General features: G+C 26.2%; 2 protein-coding genes across 8 annotated transcripts; both read right to left on the bottom strand.

Annotated features, from left to right (window-relative positions):
* Positions 1-2,784: 2,784 nt before the first annotated feature.
* On the bottom strand, positions 2,785-5,011 carry LOC129605927 (tRNA (uracil-5-)-methyltransferase homolog A). Its single transcript, XM_055515956.1, has 4 exons — positions 4,738-5,011; positions 4,473-4,640; positions 3,271-4,414; positions 2,785-3,194 (listed from the first exon to the last, which is right to left on the bottom strand). Exons 1-4 carry the CDS (start codon positions 4,864-4,866, stop codon positions 2,950-2,952), a joined length of 1,686 nt encoding a protein of 561 aa, XP_055371931.1. The 5' UTR covers positions 4,867-5,011; the 3' UTR covers positions 2,785-2,949.
* Positions 5,012-10,309: 5,298 nt separating this feature from the next.
* Positions 10,310-16,016, bottom strand: LOC129605908 (gram-negative bacteria-binding protein 1-like). 7 transcript variants are annotated; one of them, XM_055515923.1, is made up of 10 exons: positions 14,876-14,988; positions 14,620-14,800; positions 14,481-14,531; positions 13,810-14,121; positions 12,842-13,186; positions 11,946-12,600; positions 11,248-11,417; positions 10,959-11,200; positions 10,704-10,868; positions 10,310-10,633 (listed from the first exon to the last, which is right to left on the bottom strand). In XM_055515923.1, the coding sequence occupies exons 3-10, from the start codon at positions 14,512-14,514 to the stop codon at positions 10,421-10,423; spliced, it is 2,136 nt and encodes a 711-aa protein (XP_055371898.1). In that variant the 5' UTR covers positions 14,515-14,531; positions 14,620-14,800; positions 14,876-14,988; the 3' UTR covers positions 10,310-10,420. The 7 variants fall into 7 exon arrangements, 6 of the variants coding, with proteins under 6 accessions (XP_055371898.1, XP_055371897.1, XP_055371893.1 ...); XM_055515922.1 differs by lacking the exon at positions 14,876-14,988 and adding an exon at positions 15,979-16,016 and having other exon boundaries at positions 14,481-14,774; XM_055515918.1 differs by lacking the exon at positions 14,876-14,988 and adding an exon at positions 15,411-15,553 and having other exon boundaries at positions 14,481-14,774.
* Between the last annotated feature and the right edge of the window lie 469 nt (positions 16,017-16,485).

Raw genomic sequence — 16,485 nt, 5'->3', positions numbered from 1 at the left:
CTTATTCAAAATTGCACTGTGTTTAAGGCAGCCTCACCTTAGAAATAATAATGGCTTAGTTCACAGTGTTTGAATAAAAAAGAACGTTTAAGGTTTAATGTTATCTTTATTCTGCCTTTTCTTTAATAATTACAAGCTTTTTATAATAAAAATATTGCATAATAATCAATTTCAAATATCGTGTGCGTTTAACATAAAAAATCAATTTCAATAACAAATTTATCGTATCCTAAATTGAATAACAAAAATATTGCAGCCTAATCAAATTTGGAAAATAAGATATTATTGAATACTATAGGAACATATGTTAACTTACAGTATATATATGTACCTATTCAAGGTAGTAATATGTATGTAACCCGTTTATATGGCTGCTTCAAGCTTATTATTGTCTATATAAATGTTACTTGACTTAAAGCCGGCTTCAATTAAGTCGCTTACTTGACTTAAAATGTTAATAATGATTTGAAATTTGATAGCTAAACTTTGTTTTTGGGCTTAAAAAGCGAACACAGCAAAAACGCAGCTTGAGTTTCGAGCTGATTTCACGTCAGCGGCAATGAGGCTGACGATGCGTAGAAATTAAGCAATTTATAAAAAAAAATGCCTAGTACAGATACGTGTGCATGTATTTATATTCACAAGAAATATTTGTTTTAAATTTTTAAAACAAAATTGAAATAAAAATAATTTTTTATTTTAATAGTCAAATTTTGTTTTTAAATCGCTTCACTTTTATAATATGGATACACCATTTCTGCCACCTCGTAGTGGAATAAATTACAGAAATGAAATTCCCGCTTTCAAAATTCTTAATATTTTTTGCTATACTTTATATACGAAAAAATAAGGTATATTGCTTAACTCTTTTAGCTAAAAGAATTTTTGGTATACAAATATGTATTGGTTTGCAATCAATTAGTGTGGTGTAAACGGAGTAACAACAATCTACATAAAAACGTAATAACAATCTACGTAAATATTTTTAGGTCTTCATCAACTTTTTTATGGAAACAATATTTGTATAAAAGATTAAAGATTTTATCAAAAAACGTGACATTAAAAAAATTACACTCGTTTTTTCATTTCATTTTTGTTTAAAAATGATTTTAAATCAAATTTCGTTTATGACAACAATTATATTTTTTTCGCAATTTTTTAAAATCTAAAAACAACAAGTCTGAAACAGAATTTTGTAATGAATTGGCAGCAATCAATATTTTTTAGCAATTAATAAAGTATGAATTATTAGCAATTAATATTTTTTCTTCTGTTAATTAGTTGCAATAACTAATAAGAATATATGAATTGCAAAGGTGTTGAACGAAGTATATTTAATTTTAAAAATATATACTATTGATATATATTTTTTTGTTATTAAAAATTAACTGGTTTACATATTTATTACATTTTTTAGCTTTGTAAAGACTTTTTTTACGATTTTGTGGAATTATATTCAAAACAAATTTCAAGAAACTTATATCTATAATGTACCTGCTTTCAACACTTCGCATTTATACTTCAAATTAAAAATGACAAGATAAAAAAATTTTCTTTTGATTAATAAATACGAAATATCAGCGTTAGACGTATCTTTCTCGATAACGTACATATTTCAAACAAGATTCTCAATTTATTTTTGTGTGTTGTGCAACTGATTTTGTAAAAAAATAATAAAATAATAGCATTTTCATAAAAAAAGGAAAATAATATTTTCTAATATAAACGCAAAAATGTAGTAAAAATGTCGTTGCAGTAGTATAGAATGCCAAAGTGTAGTAAAATACTACATCCAGTTCTTGCATGATTTTCTGCAAGATTGACTTTTTTGATCAAAAACGTGTTTTCTTTTTTAATTGTTACACTTTTCCAAAATGCGTTCTATCCGCAGTGGATACGTAAAATGAAAGTAGATTGGGTATCGAAAAAATCGAGCACGCATTTTTTATACATGTCATATAAATGCTGCCAGAAATAACTAATTAAATAAACTAGTATACATTTTCAGCAATGAAGTGCTAGTTATTAAGTTTTTTTTTTCTAAAATGCAGCATAAAAATCCTGTTTTTAATAATTTGGTAACGTTTGTTAAAAATTAACATTTGCACAAAGCTTTAATAATTCAAATTTTCAAACAAACGTCAAAATATGTATTAATATTGTAAAAATTGCTGAAAATATATGCTTGTTTATTTGATTAGTTATTTTTGGCAACATTATATTACATGTATAAGAAAAACATGCTCGATTTTTTCGATACCTAATTTACTTTTATGTAAAATAAAAGTATCCACTGCGTATAGAACCCATTTAGGAAAAATCTATAATGTCAAGAGCTTTTACTAAACTTTTTGGAATGTGATACTTTGTAAAGTTTACTTCGTAAGCGCATTATTGAACTCACGGACAGTCTTGGCGAAACACTGGTTCCGGTCCTGATGGAAGGCCACTAGTTGTGGTGAAAAAAATGTAACAAACTGGTTTATCCACTATGTATTTTATTTTTAAGTATCCTTCTAGACCTTTGAAAACTTTTTAAGTTTATTATTAAATCGAGTTCTAAATTAGATACTAGGAAATTATAGAGCTATTGGTAAGTTCTCTCGTATAAAAATTTTTTAGATTTTTTTTTGGCTATAAATGAAAATTTTTTGCAAGGGTGATATAAGTCCACTTCACTTGTTGCACAACTTTGAAAACAGCAAAAGTAAATATTGAACATAATGTGTACTTATTTTATTCAGAACAATAAAAGAGAATCGAATATAAAGAAAAGAACTCAAATGGAAATTATTGTTTATTACTTACTGCTTAATAATAAATCTTTGAATTAGAATTGTAAAATTTTAATTTTTAGCCATTTTTTTAAACAAAACTGCACGTATTACAAAAATTTTTTACACTACATTTGTCATCAATTTCATTTTTCTGAAAATTTTTATCCTCGTTTTATATTAAATTTTGGTCATTAACTGTGACTCTTTCAAATAATACGACCATTTCGGTATGTGCTGTGTGTGGGAACATATCAACAGCTACTGCTAACTTAGGAAAAAAAGGTTGACCCTTGTAAGATTTAGACTCTGGCCTAGCTAAATCCAACCAATTTCTCTGAGCACTTTTTGGATTACATGATATATAAACTAATCGATTTAAACCATGTGCACTTCTCAAAGCAAGAATAGAACGGTTATCTAAAAAATTTATTAATATTATGAATCAAAAATTTTAGAAAAATATTAATAATCAAAATAGTTTTCTAACACTTACGTAGACCTGCTCTTGGCGGATCGACAATTGCAACAATGTCTAATTCATTCTTTTCAACATTTTCATAATATGTTTCTCTAACCATGGTTTGAATGTAGTCATCTGAGTTACCAGTAAAAAATTTACAATTTTTAATATTGTTTTCTTTTGCGTTATATTCAGCATCTTTAACTGCGTCAGGAATGATTTCAACGCCTAAGACTTTTTTACAATGCTTCGCAAAACATAATCCAATAGTTCCGGTACCACAGCAAATATCTAATACAATAGTATTTTTCGTTGGTCTGGCCAGCTCTATAACTTTTTCATATAAAATACCAGCACCTTTCGTATTTATTTGGAAAAAAGCTAAAGGGCTTATTCTAAATTTAAGGCTATGTATTTCGTCAGTTATATAAGTTTTCCCAAGAAGATGGTCTACTGGATTCATCATTTGACCAGCATCGCGGCGATTCAAATCTTGATAATAAAGACTGTCGCACTTGAAAATATTTTCGTCGTAACTTCGGTAAAAATCTGTAACTTCATTTTTTAACCCTTCAATTTCTTCATTGTTTAAGTTTCCAGAGTATACGCCTATAATAAGCATAATTTCTCCACTTGTAACAGAGTTTCTTACACCCAGCTGTTTAAAATGACCTGAATTATTTTCTGGATTGAATATTTTGTATTTAGAGCTTATTATAAATTCTTCAAAAGTTTTTGCAGCCAATTTTACTTTCTCTGATATGTGGGGTAGCCCTTCCAGAGAGCCTACTTCCACTGAACCGTCTGCGTAGCTACCTAATCTAAACCCTACCACAATACTACCTTCCGCGTTTTTTCCAACTGCAAATTCCGTTTTATTACGATAACCATCAACCTGAGGAGAGAGTTTCAAGCCTAGAAATTCACACGGCATATCCATACTATTACTTTTAAAGCATAAATTTTTTGCTTGTGGATTAAGTTTTTTTAATTCACATCCAAAAACTTTTAACAGTTCTTCCATTTCAATTTTCTTTTTAGTCACCTGCTCCTCGTACTTTAAATGACCTAAGGGGCAAGTGGCCTCAAGACAAGTTTTTCTTCTTTTTGACAATCCTGGGCAACTATTTTCTTCCCGACGTTTCCTTGCTAGTGGATCTGGGGCTGCCTTCGCTGGCTGAAATTCAAAATATTACAGGTTTCAATTAAATATTTGTAGTAAATTTAAAAATTACCGATACGCTCAATATTTTCCCTTTCCATTTAAAACCATTCAACTTTTTTAGTGCGCTTTCCTGATCTTCCTGTGTCCGAAAACACACATACGCAAAATCTCGCCTTCGAGGGGATTTAATTTTGCTTGCATCCAATGAAAATTGGTTTCTTAGTAATTTTTTCAGTTCCTGCAATGTTATATTAAAAATTTAATCCACACGAACCTTTTATTGCCTAATTCGAAATAAAGCTAACATTAAAAATAACAATAATCTCTATACCTACACCTATTCCAAATATTCCTAAATTCCGAATTTCGATCTTGAATATCTCGGAAGTAAATTCTTCACGCTCAAGATAAGAAAAATCTTCAGAAATTTTTATCTCAGCATTGAGACTCATATTATCTTCCATATTAAAAAAATTAATGTCCTAGGTTGTAAACAAAATAACCTCGTGTTCTGATGCTAACGCTAGGCTGCTTATTATGCAAATTGTTAATTCCTTTAAAATTTTAACATAAATGTGCACACGTATCATAAAAAGCGAATATGTAAGTTAAATTGGAAAATGAATAACGTTAAATTTGTCTTTGTATTTACTTGAATTAACTTTTTTATTCTTCAAAAATTTCTGTTTTGATTTTTATTTTTGAAGTTTGAAAAGTCGAATGTCAATAAGAAATCTTTACTGGTTGCGTTTTCATGTCAATCAAAATTGACAATCAATTGAAGGTACGCGAGAATTAACGTTTACATGACAATAAATTTTTTCCAATTCTTCTACGTATATGCACTTTATATTTCAAAACTTAAAAACTATCAAATGATAAATCGCAGCAAAAACGGAAAAACATTAAAATAGTTGATCACAGCCTACTTTATTCGAAAACTCATCTTTACACAATTTTTTAATTTATTGTTGCCAAAAATTATTGACGAAAATATAACCAAAGCCTATTTTTTCATCGATAAAAGTTTTATAAAAATGGTGGATTGATGATGTTTAGTTGGTCAATTTTCATCAATCTGAATCATGATTGTCAATCTATGATTTACATGTAAACACTGAGAAATATTGACTGATTATTATGATAATTCACATTTCGTATGTTCATGAACTTAGGTGAAACTTCAAAGTTGAAGATTCAATTTACTCGTTTACTCGTTTTCGAGCTACAGTTTTGGCGAGCTGCCATAGTTTTCGAGATGCAGCTAGCAAAAGTCAGAATTTTTGTTTTTCAATTTTTTTAATAAAACTCGAAATTTTTCCAAAATTTTTGGACTTATATTTTTCCCTTTTTTTCTGTTTTTTTCGATCCGCGACGATAAGAGCAAAAAAGTAACCCATATAACTTTTTTCTCTATTTCTCATAGTTTTGTCAGTAAAACATGTTATATATGTTCAAAAAACATGCGAAAATGCATATTTGAGCTGGTTTTTTTGAAAGTATATAAGTCTAATTTTTAAAAAGACTAAGTTAATGGTAATTTTGATAAGCTATAGAGACCTTCTCTCTACAGTTACAATTTCAATAGAGTTCTGTTTAACATAAAACAAACAAAATATATTATTATGGTTAATATTTTTAAATTGATTCAAATGCAAAACCTTAAATATCTCAATATATGAAAAAATGGACTTACACCACTTTTAAAAAAACCAGCTCATTTCATACTTCATTAAAAGTCGCATATATTTATTAGACATTCATCTACATGTAGTCTAAAATTTTTTGCCAGAAAAGAAAAATATGTTTCCCATTTTCTAATGAGCTTAAATGAAACATGTATTACTATTAACCAACTGTTGTCATACGATTTATTCTTAGGAAAGTAAATGGAAAGAAATATGGAATAAAGGATAAACAAAGGAAATAAAAAATAATGATATTATTAAAACAATTTTTTTCTAAGAATCTGGTTTTTGCGTGACGTATTTTATATTATGATATTTATCATAATCAACAACGGTGCTTATAAGCGTTCTATTTCTTGATCTTTAATATTCTGATTTTAACTTTTCTCAATAATCTACTTTTTCGAGAACATGAAAAAATTGTAAATGATATTTCTTCGAATCGCCTGGTTTATAATATGGTAATGCACGTATACTTAAAGTAATTATCCAAAGCAAAATTTTAGAATTTCTCTATAATATGTAAAGTATTTTAGCAATTTTAAGAAACTTTGTTAAAAAATTTCAATTTTTAACTTTTAAGCGAAAGATTAATTTAGAAAAATATATTATTCCTTCTACAAATTGAATATTTTAAAAATTTAGTAAAAATTTTCTAAACCTATATACCTAGATTTATTTTGTTGTAAATAACTAAATAACGCTTAACTGCAAAATATATGTACATATATAGAAATTATTTTATTTCGCTTTAGTAATAAAAATTAAATTTCATGTTCTTATACAAACTAGAATAATAAATTACAGGTAGCAAAACATTTTTTAAGTAAAACAAAAATAGTAAATACATAAAACGATTGTTTTTTAAAAAAAAAATTTTAATTCACTTTTATTGCCTACATAACATATTTACAAAAAGAATAAAATTTTTATTCCATTTTTTTTAAAACTAGTAATATTTGATGAGAAAACCTATACATTTTATGACATAAATATTACAAAATTATTTAATTTTTTTTTATTAGAGATTAAATTACTTACTTATTTAAATTGTAAAAATCTTAACATTAGTAAATAATTAATTAAATTATATTTGCCACAGGCAACAGAATAAAATATAAAGCTCTTACTATTGCTTCTGCATCCTTTAACGCAACACTTTCGAGGCATTTGTATTACATGAACGTAATCAAATATACTATTATATTTTATTTAAATATGATTACAATAAAAATTTTAAAAAGTACACTAAATCTTACTAATTTATTAAGTGATTTTTTCTTTTCAAATAAATTTTAGTTTTTTTTTTTCAAAATCCCATTTGTTTCATACTAAATATTACGAACAAAGAAAAAATTTATTTATATAAATTATAATTAATATTTAATAACACAAAAAAATTAATATAATTATTCACTAAATTAAAATTAAATTTTAAACAGTAAATAAATTACTTTATAGCTCAGCGGCACAGCCTTCCTGTACGAAATGTATATATACGTATGGACCAGAGAAATGCCATAGTCTCATTTTGTGTAAAACTAATGTTAATGTCTTTATAATGTCTTTATATCTAACAAGTCCCAATCAGTGTTCCCACTCGGAAAAAACAAAATGTATCCAATTTCGAGAAAAAAATGTATCCAAAATGTATCCAACCTCGTAAAATAGCATTATTATAATAAGTCTCTTATTTTGTACAAATTAACCCATAATTAATATTAATTTGCTTCATTCCACAACATGAGTTTTGTTATTTATACTAAATTCTTTAAGAAATCACATACAACTTCTATTATATTTTAAATGTGAAAGTTAAGGTCAGAAAAAACATACGCATATATGCCTTCTGTAGTTGTTGAACTATGCGGTAAAGACGATTGACCATGAAAACGGACAAATTTTAAAAAATATGTACATCCAATGCATTTTCTATTACATCTAGCTAACACTAAAATATTTTTGGTACGTTCTTGTATGAATTTTCTAAATTTGAATACAGGAAGAGGCAGTTAATAAAGTATCTTTTTTACTTTCTTATAAAAAATTCGGAAGCCTGCTTAGAATAGCCAGCAAATAACATTTATTGATGATAAAGCAACTTCGCGATTTAATATTAGCAGCATTTTAACTGTTTTGTAATATTTATTTAGTGTTTGAAAAAAAATGTATCCATATTTCAGTAAAATTTTAAAATGTAGCCAATTTCGGCATTTTAGCAGATTTGAGTATCTTTGTATCCAAGCTCAAATTTAAAGCAAAAATGTATCCAAATGGATACAATTGTATCCAAGTGGGAACGCTGGTCCCAATACTCAATTTTTTTTACGAAATAATACGAATTTTTGGCTTCGTTGCTGGTTTTTTCTTTAAATGCCACTGATCGTGTCATATTTTTTATTATTTTTTTCTTTTTTTTACGTAAAAAAGAGTTTAATATTTTAAAAAATCTCAGGATATTATACACATTTTTTAAAAAGCTTCCCATTTAAATTCTACTGCACGAAAAAGAAAGAAAGGTAGGAGGAAAGAAAAAATGAAAAAAAATTTCAAATTCATATTTCAGTATGATTTCAAATGTTAATGAGGAAGGATGTATGATTTTTCATGCACATTTTGTATTTCCCAATAAGGTAAGTTGAGTAATGTCGGCTAACAAAAATGTTAGTAAAAGTAATATAGGTTGACACATTTCAACAATTTGAATTATCTCATTTCGGTTATTTATACGTTACTTATAAAATTGTTTCAAATAATTTCAGTTAGTTTTTAAGTTATTAAAAATAAATATGTATGTACCTACTTTCAATAAAATTTTTTTTAAATTATTTTAAAACTATTTCAAACATATTATGCTTCAAAATTTTGTTGTGCTCTTCTTTCATATTTTATTAGCAGGTAAACAAGAGAAATCTATTTATAAAATGGTCCTACCTGTGTATGAATCTTAATAGTAAACGCAAACGGACAAAAATTTACATCAGTACCTACTACCTCTCATTTTACAATCGGAGTTTTTGAGTCATTTGCTATTCGTAAGATACTTAAAATTAAAATAAGGTAAAATAAGGTAAAATTTAGAAGTGTATACATATAAAATTTGTATTTAAAAAATAATATTTTATTGTATTTTAGATATTATTTTCTAATTCCCTCTTAAAATTTTTTCTTTACTATGTATTTATATCAATATTCAATAATTATCTTTCATTAATTATATTTTCAACTTGACACCAAAGTTACTTCCCATATCTTGAGTTAACTTACCCTATGAGAAAAAAAAGGTGTTCACTTAAAAATAATGAAATGCTTTCAGTAACATATAAAACGTTGAAGGCGAAGGATGTGCTTGTTGTTTTTCCGCTATTTCAAGAATTTTAAAATAATTCTGAATGAAAATATTAATATATTTTCTTGATTTTTCAAATATATTTTTAGAATTTTACCTGCTTTATAATAAGTGTAAATTTATTTTCATATTTCTTCTCAAAAAATAGCCACTTCGATTTAAAAAAACCCATATAAAATAAGGTCGTGCTTTCAAGTTTCTCTCTGAGCACTGGGACTTGTTAGATATAAAGATATTATTTTATGCTATAGAAACAAATACAAAAATATTAACAAGTCTTGTACATTATAGGAGTTATAGTCTCTGGTATTACGGAGTCTTGAGAATAAAGATGTCTGTGTATTTGGCATCTTCATAGCAAAAGTTTTTTGAAAAAATTTGTTATTTTTCATGAAATTTTAAACATTTTTATTTAAAAATTATTATAAATTTCAGTTTATTTTTATTATACAATTGCATTTAAAATTCCTTGTTATGATTCATTCTAATTGTGATAATTTCTTTGTTTGAAGTATTCGTTTTCTTCATGCGTGTAGGAATTTCATTATCACATACATAGATATTGAAATGTTTTTTGAAAATTAATAACTTTAAAATTGCTTTAGGAAAGCTTAATGAAGCTTGGTTTGCGTATTTTGAGAAACGAATGCATGTGTGATTCTTACAATAAATGTTTATAAAATGTTTGTAAAACAATACATGTTTAGGTTAGTTTTAGTCAAGTATGCACAAATTAATTGTAATCAGCAATTCAATAGTGTGCTTAATTTTTCTTTTTGAGAATTAAATACAAAGGTTTACTTAATAAATTTGTAATTGAAAATTCATAAAAAAATTTACTTATTTATTTTTAAATTTTTATGCTTAATTTCTAAATCTATTTTGCTCTTTCATATTTGTTTTATTTTAGCTGTATACATATATATTTTAATAAGTTAGATAATATCAAAGGAAGATACTTAGGTATTTTATAGTCATTGTTTAAAGTGACCAAACTTTGACATGATCAATCAGCATTTCAGGTTTTTGATATCGCCAACTATCATACCAATCATCTATCTTTGTAAAAAAGTTTAGTTCGGCTTTAGGATCAAAATTTTTCCAAGGTTTTAACTTATCTCTGAATACACCAGAATAACACTCATCTGGAAAATCTGACATTCCACCAGCAGATAACCCTAATTCTATATAAAACTAAACACAAAAAAAATAAGTCAAAATTAAATACATATAGGTACCAAATTTAAAATAAATTATTATTAACTTCTTTGTCAAAAGGTGCCATATTAGTATTAGATCCCCAAGTTTTCGCATATTTTAAATTATAACGTTCGTATAAATTTTCAAAATGTTGTTGATATAATTCTGAATAAACGTCTCCGTCAACCATTGTAGTTATAGAATCCTCTTTCCACATCAAAGTGAAGTTCTAAATAAAATATAAATATTAAAACAATTTCAAAATAAAATGTAGAAAAGGAAATTTTCTACAAATATATGTATATGTGTATGTATGTACATGAAATCGATTACCAAAATGTTCATCTATTGTTGTATTTTTCAACCACATTTCTCTTAATAATTCTCCAACAGCTAAAACGGCGCCACCATATACTTTTTGACCGCTAATATCTGTGCCGTTTGCATCGATTAAAGCCGTATTTCCTCTAACGAAAGCCATTCTTAGTTGGCCGGATGCATAATTTTCAATTCCGTAATAATTATCAGTTGGCTGGAGAAGTAGTTCTATCAAAACACCAACTAATGCAAGTAAACATTTAATAATAATAAAAATAAAAATTACATACCTGAAAACAGCCAATCTCCTTTGGGCACTTTTGCTCTTATTTCAACCTTACCATATCGAAATGAAAAAAAATGTTTTGTATTGAATTTTGCAGAGACAACTGGTGGTAGTATTGTAGAAAAACGGGCTTGTCGTTTGCACGTAGTACCGTCATTGACATTTGACGTACAGCTGAAAATAGAAATAGGTACTTAGATTTCATTTTGTATTTTACATATTATGTACACAATTAAAATTTTACGCCTAAGCTCCCCAAATTTTAAAACTTTCTTGAATTTTTACAGGTAAACATTTTTTAAATTGCCGCATTTCCCAATTTTGTCTTCATAAATTAGAGACTCAACAACCACTTAGTAAAAAAGAGCATTTAGGAACATGTAGAAAATAACTATACATACATATGTACATAAAATTAATTTTTATATTAGAGCTCTAAAAAATGACCAAGATGGCTTTTTGCAAACCTTAACTTATTACACTGTTTACGTATACAAATGCATAACTAGTTTTTGCTAATAACATTTTCAAAACAAGAGTGGCTATTGCAAATTATACAAGTTTATGAAATACAAAATTAAATTAATTATGAAATACAAAAATATGCATGCTTGTGTAAGTGAATATGAAGTATGTATTTGAAACAAGCAATAATTGTAATCCTCGAATAAATATTCTAACTACAGAGATCATTTAACTTACTTCTCTTTAAAATCCAATAAACCTGTCCGAATAGTTTCATAAATATAATCGCCTATGAACATTAGCAACTTTGGAATTATGTGCAGATATCCGCGAGATACAAAACTATTTTCCGGATAATCTTGGAAAGACACAAATTCAGCATCACCGCTGTCCGATCCGATTTGAATAACACGTTGCCATTTTTTCCAAACTAATTTATCAAACTTTTCTTCAAAAATCAGTTGACGACTGCAAACTTGACGACCATTTACAGTTGTCACTGACATCACGCAATTTTCTTCCTCACTAGTAATTTCAGAAATATTAATTTCATTTTTAGCCGACTCATAAATTGTTTCAAGTCTCGAACTTAACGAAGCATGCGTTGTAGTATTTATCGTTTTAATTGGCAAAATATATTTTTTATTTCCAGTTTTAAACGGAATAAAAATGCTGTTCCGGAATGTAATTGGATTTGGATTGTCATATGTAATTTTAAGATGATAATATAAGCGGTCCCCAGGATTCAAAGTTTTTTTTGAATATTCATAACTCCACCTCCCATCCACTGATTCATTTCTTGTTATAGTAAAATGAAAATCGGCTTTTGTATGCTTTTTTATATTTTGGTTAATTTTGCCACGAAAATTTATGCTTCTCATACCAAGGTCATCTAAATATAATGTAAAAATAATAAAAATTACGATTAAATAATACATAAACGTCGAAGTAAGAATTTTTATTTTTTTTTTTGAAATTTTTTTTATAAAACTCGAAATTTCTCGAGAATTTGTGTTATTAATTTTTCTTTTTTTCATTGCGCTATGAAATACAGAAATAAATTAATATTGTACGTTTTAATATTTTTGAAACAAAAGCTTTAAGTTTTGTATTATACAGCAAAATTATCTCACCTGCAAAATATAGTTTAAAGCCCCTGGAAGTTACTGATTCCAATATAGGTATTGGAGCTGTGTAATTTTTATTAATAAAAATCCTTTCAAAATCATTTTTCAAAAACATCTCGGTCGTATTAGTTTCATAAGAAAGAAATAAACTGCCTTGTTCGTAGATTGAGCTTTTATTATATTCTACAAAGATTGTGTATGTAAGCGTACTTCCAGGACTGATCAGTTGCCTAAGATTTTCAAAGACTACTTTCTCTTTATTGCTCACGAGTGTAAATTCTACAGGTTCAATGCGTTTATAACCCTTATGAATTACACCTCGTAGTCCGAATATAAATTTACCACCTTCATCTAAAACGTTATACATAAATAAATTTTTTTAATAAATTCTCTAAAACTTGTATAATTTAATTATTTTAAAAATTTAAATAAAATTTTTGAAGTATTAAAAATCCATGGATATCAAGCATCAAATCAAAAATTTTTAAATTCAACTACTACTTATATAGAATTAATTTTTGTATAATAAAAATGCATAAAAGCCCTTTAGAATAAAGGATTTTTTCACTTGTTGATTCAATATAAGTTATACTTTGTATTTTAAAAAGAATTATTTTATAAAATAATAATTAATTTGTTTTAATTTATTAAATTTAAAACGAAGAAATGAATGTTACATAATAATTTATTTATATGTATTTGAAAAGATCCGACTTTATTTTATGAATAAATTTTTTGGAATAATAGGATTTTAATTATATTTTATATTTAAAATTCATTTATCATCCAAACTGGTTTCGGATGAAATATATTTTGTATGAATAATCACAACTGTATGTGGGCTTTTGCACAATTATAATAACAGTAAACTGCACCAAGTCAAACGAATTTTTCAAATTATTTTAATTGTAATATTTTTATAGTAAAACGACAAAATTCATTTTAATATTAGTTAAAAATTGACTACATAATACCTGGGATAAGGACACGAAAACCTCTTGGCATTAATATTTCTACTTTAGGTTCCAACGTCAAAATTTTATTTACACAAAAATAGTGAACACTATTGTGAATTCGATATTCAAAGTCTTTATAAAATACTCTTATCCAATAGTGTAATGTATAAAAGCACAACGAATAATATTTGTTTTTGGGTGTTTTAATCTCATAAACAATTGTTTCATTCGAAATTTTACCAGATATAATAGGAATATTAAAAATATAATCCAAATTAAAATCATTATAGATTAAACCAGTTAGCTCCAAAAAAGTCAAATCAGGATTAACTAAAATAAAAATTAATACATTTAAATTAAATTTAAAAAAAAAATGTCAATTTATAATTTTTTTATATTAGTATAAAATAAATGTTATATTAATAATGTCTTATTTTTTTTAAATAATGGTTTATGAAATTAGTTCTCTTGCAGCTAACATAAGTATGTCTAATTAACGTAGTAAGTACAATATTTTTTGTTAAGAAAATATTTCGTTCAAATAAAATTTTCAAAACAAATTTACCAGAACTATATCTTTGTTATTCACACATAAAATTGGTATCAAATGCGATCGATTAATCAGATGATATGTTTTATGTAAAATATTAAACTCAATTTATTTATACCTTTATATTTATCCTACTTACCGGGATAGGATATTCGAAATCCACTTCTGCGCATATCTATTTTTTCGTCATCTGAACGTAAATACGTAAAATTTTTATTTAACGAAAAGGGAATTTGGATATAGCGTTCTATACTGTAAAGATTGTTATTATACATTACATCAATTTTATATATAATGCCTTGACCAAGATCGATAACTTCCAATCTATTCTCGAATATCCAACTTTCGTCATTAACTCCAACCGTTGTCATTGAGGTGTATTCATTAGACCTAATTTTGAAATGAAATGCGCAGAAAGTTATACCAGGCTCATCTAAAATAAATATCGAAATTATAAAACTAAATTTTTCCTAAATAAATAACATTTCCTGTAAGAAAATTATATAAATTATATAAGTTGTAAATAATACATACATAATATATGTACATAATATAGCCATGAAACTTCAATAACTCTCAATATAATCAAAATTAACTTCTACAGATTTAGGAAACGGCATGAAAAATTTTAATTTATAATTTTTAACAATTGAAATTGTTACATGTTTAAATATGATACCTAAGTATGTATATACATACATACATATTTTAAATAATTTCAATTTATCATCATTGCATAAAAATATTGTGAATGTATATATACATATGTACATATGAAAGTACGTACACAGTTATGAGCTTGCATTATCAATAAATTTTTCTCTTACATCAACACTTGGTACGAGTATAAATTCAAAATTAGCTACTAATTATTACCAGAAAATTAAAAGAAAAATCACTTCGAAATAATTTTTGATTAAATTGTGTTTAAGTTTTTGATATAATGGGTCTATAACAGCCGGAATACAAGTTTAAAATCAGTAGTATTTTAAATTACCATTGACCTACATATATCACCTTTCATATTAATCTCAAATTGAACAAAAATGATAAGTTAAATTTCTTTTACCCGGTATAGATATTCGAAAACCTTTAGGTCTCAATATTTCTATTATTGGTGCTGGAACTGTGTATGTTCTACCATTTTTTATAACAAGTAAAGTGCAAATTATAAATGATATAATTAAATTTTTCAAAAAAATATACGCCATTGAAACTTAAAAAAAAACATAAATGTATGTACATAACGTATACGATATTCGAAATTTTTCTAATATTGATAACGTTTGAATTACAAATCAAAACTAAATCTTGCTATGATTAAACTCTTATTTAACAATATTATTAAACATCATTATAAATTATGTACGTATATAAAAGAAAAATTTTTCCTTTTCAAATAAATTATAAGTACTAAAGTAACATAACATCAAATGATAAAGAGAATCTCTAAAACCTATTTCTACATAATAATACTCGTATGTGCTTATGCGCATACATACATACATAATTACTTATTTATAGCTTATCATTGCCTTAGTTTGTGTATGTTTTATCACGATTAATTACATTACATATGTACAACACGGAAGTTTTTATGATCATATAAAATTTCAAATTTAAATTTTTCTCCGGACCTTTCCATGTTTAAAAAGCGCTTCCTGGCGAGTTATTGATCTGTTCATCTATCGGTCTATATATTTAATTTTGTTATATTATGTATAATGTATGGAAAATCAAAAGTCGTTCGAATGCAATATTAATATATAACAAAATTGATTTTTCAGAAAATCTTGCTTGTGTTCCAACTGAATTTGGCTTTTCCAAAAAGTACATAAACTTTTTTCGTACAGATAACACAACAGATGTGCATAATATATGAAAAAAGAAAAATATATAATATAAGAAAAAGTGACGTATAAAATCACATCATAGAAAGATTAGAAGCATAAAATCGCATTTTCCCTGATGTTAGGTAGTTTGCAACCGAACGAATTAGAAATATACTCGTATATGTAAAGGAAGGAGCATCTTGAAAAAACAATGAAGCCAAATTCTTTTTAGTTGTCTCTTCTTTTGCTGCGAGCATTGTCAAAGTCGTAAGAGGAGCGTATTTATTTTATTTTCTTACCTGGCCTCTACTA

The sequence above is a fragment of the Condylostylus longicornis genome, unplaced genomic scaffold, assembly GCF_029603195.1.
Source record: "Condylostylus longicornis isolate FDR11 unplaced genomic scaffold, ASM2960319v2 ptg000016l, whole genome shotgun sequence".
In the NCBI taxonomy this organism is placed as follows: Eukaryota; Metazoa; Arthropoda; class Insecta; order Diptera; family Dolichopodidae; genus Condylostylus; species Condylostylus longicornis.
Note: the sequence above shows the minus strand (reverse complement) of the source record. Positions and strands in the feature narration are given on the sequence as shown.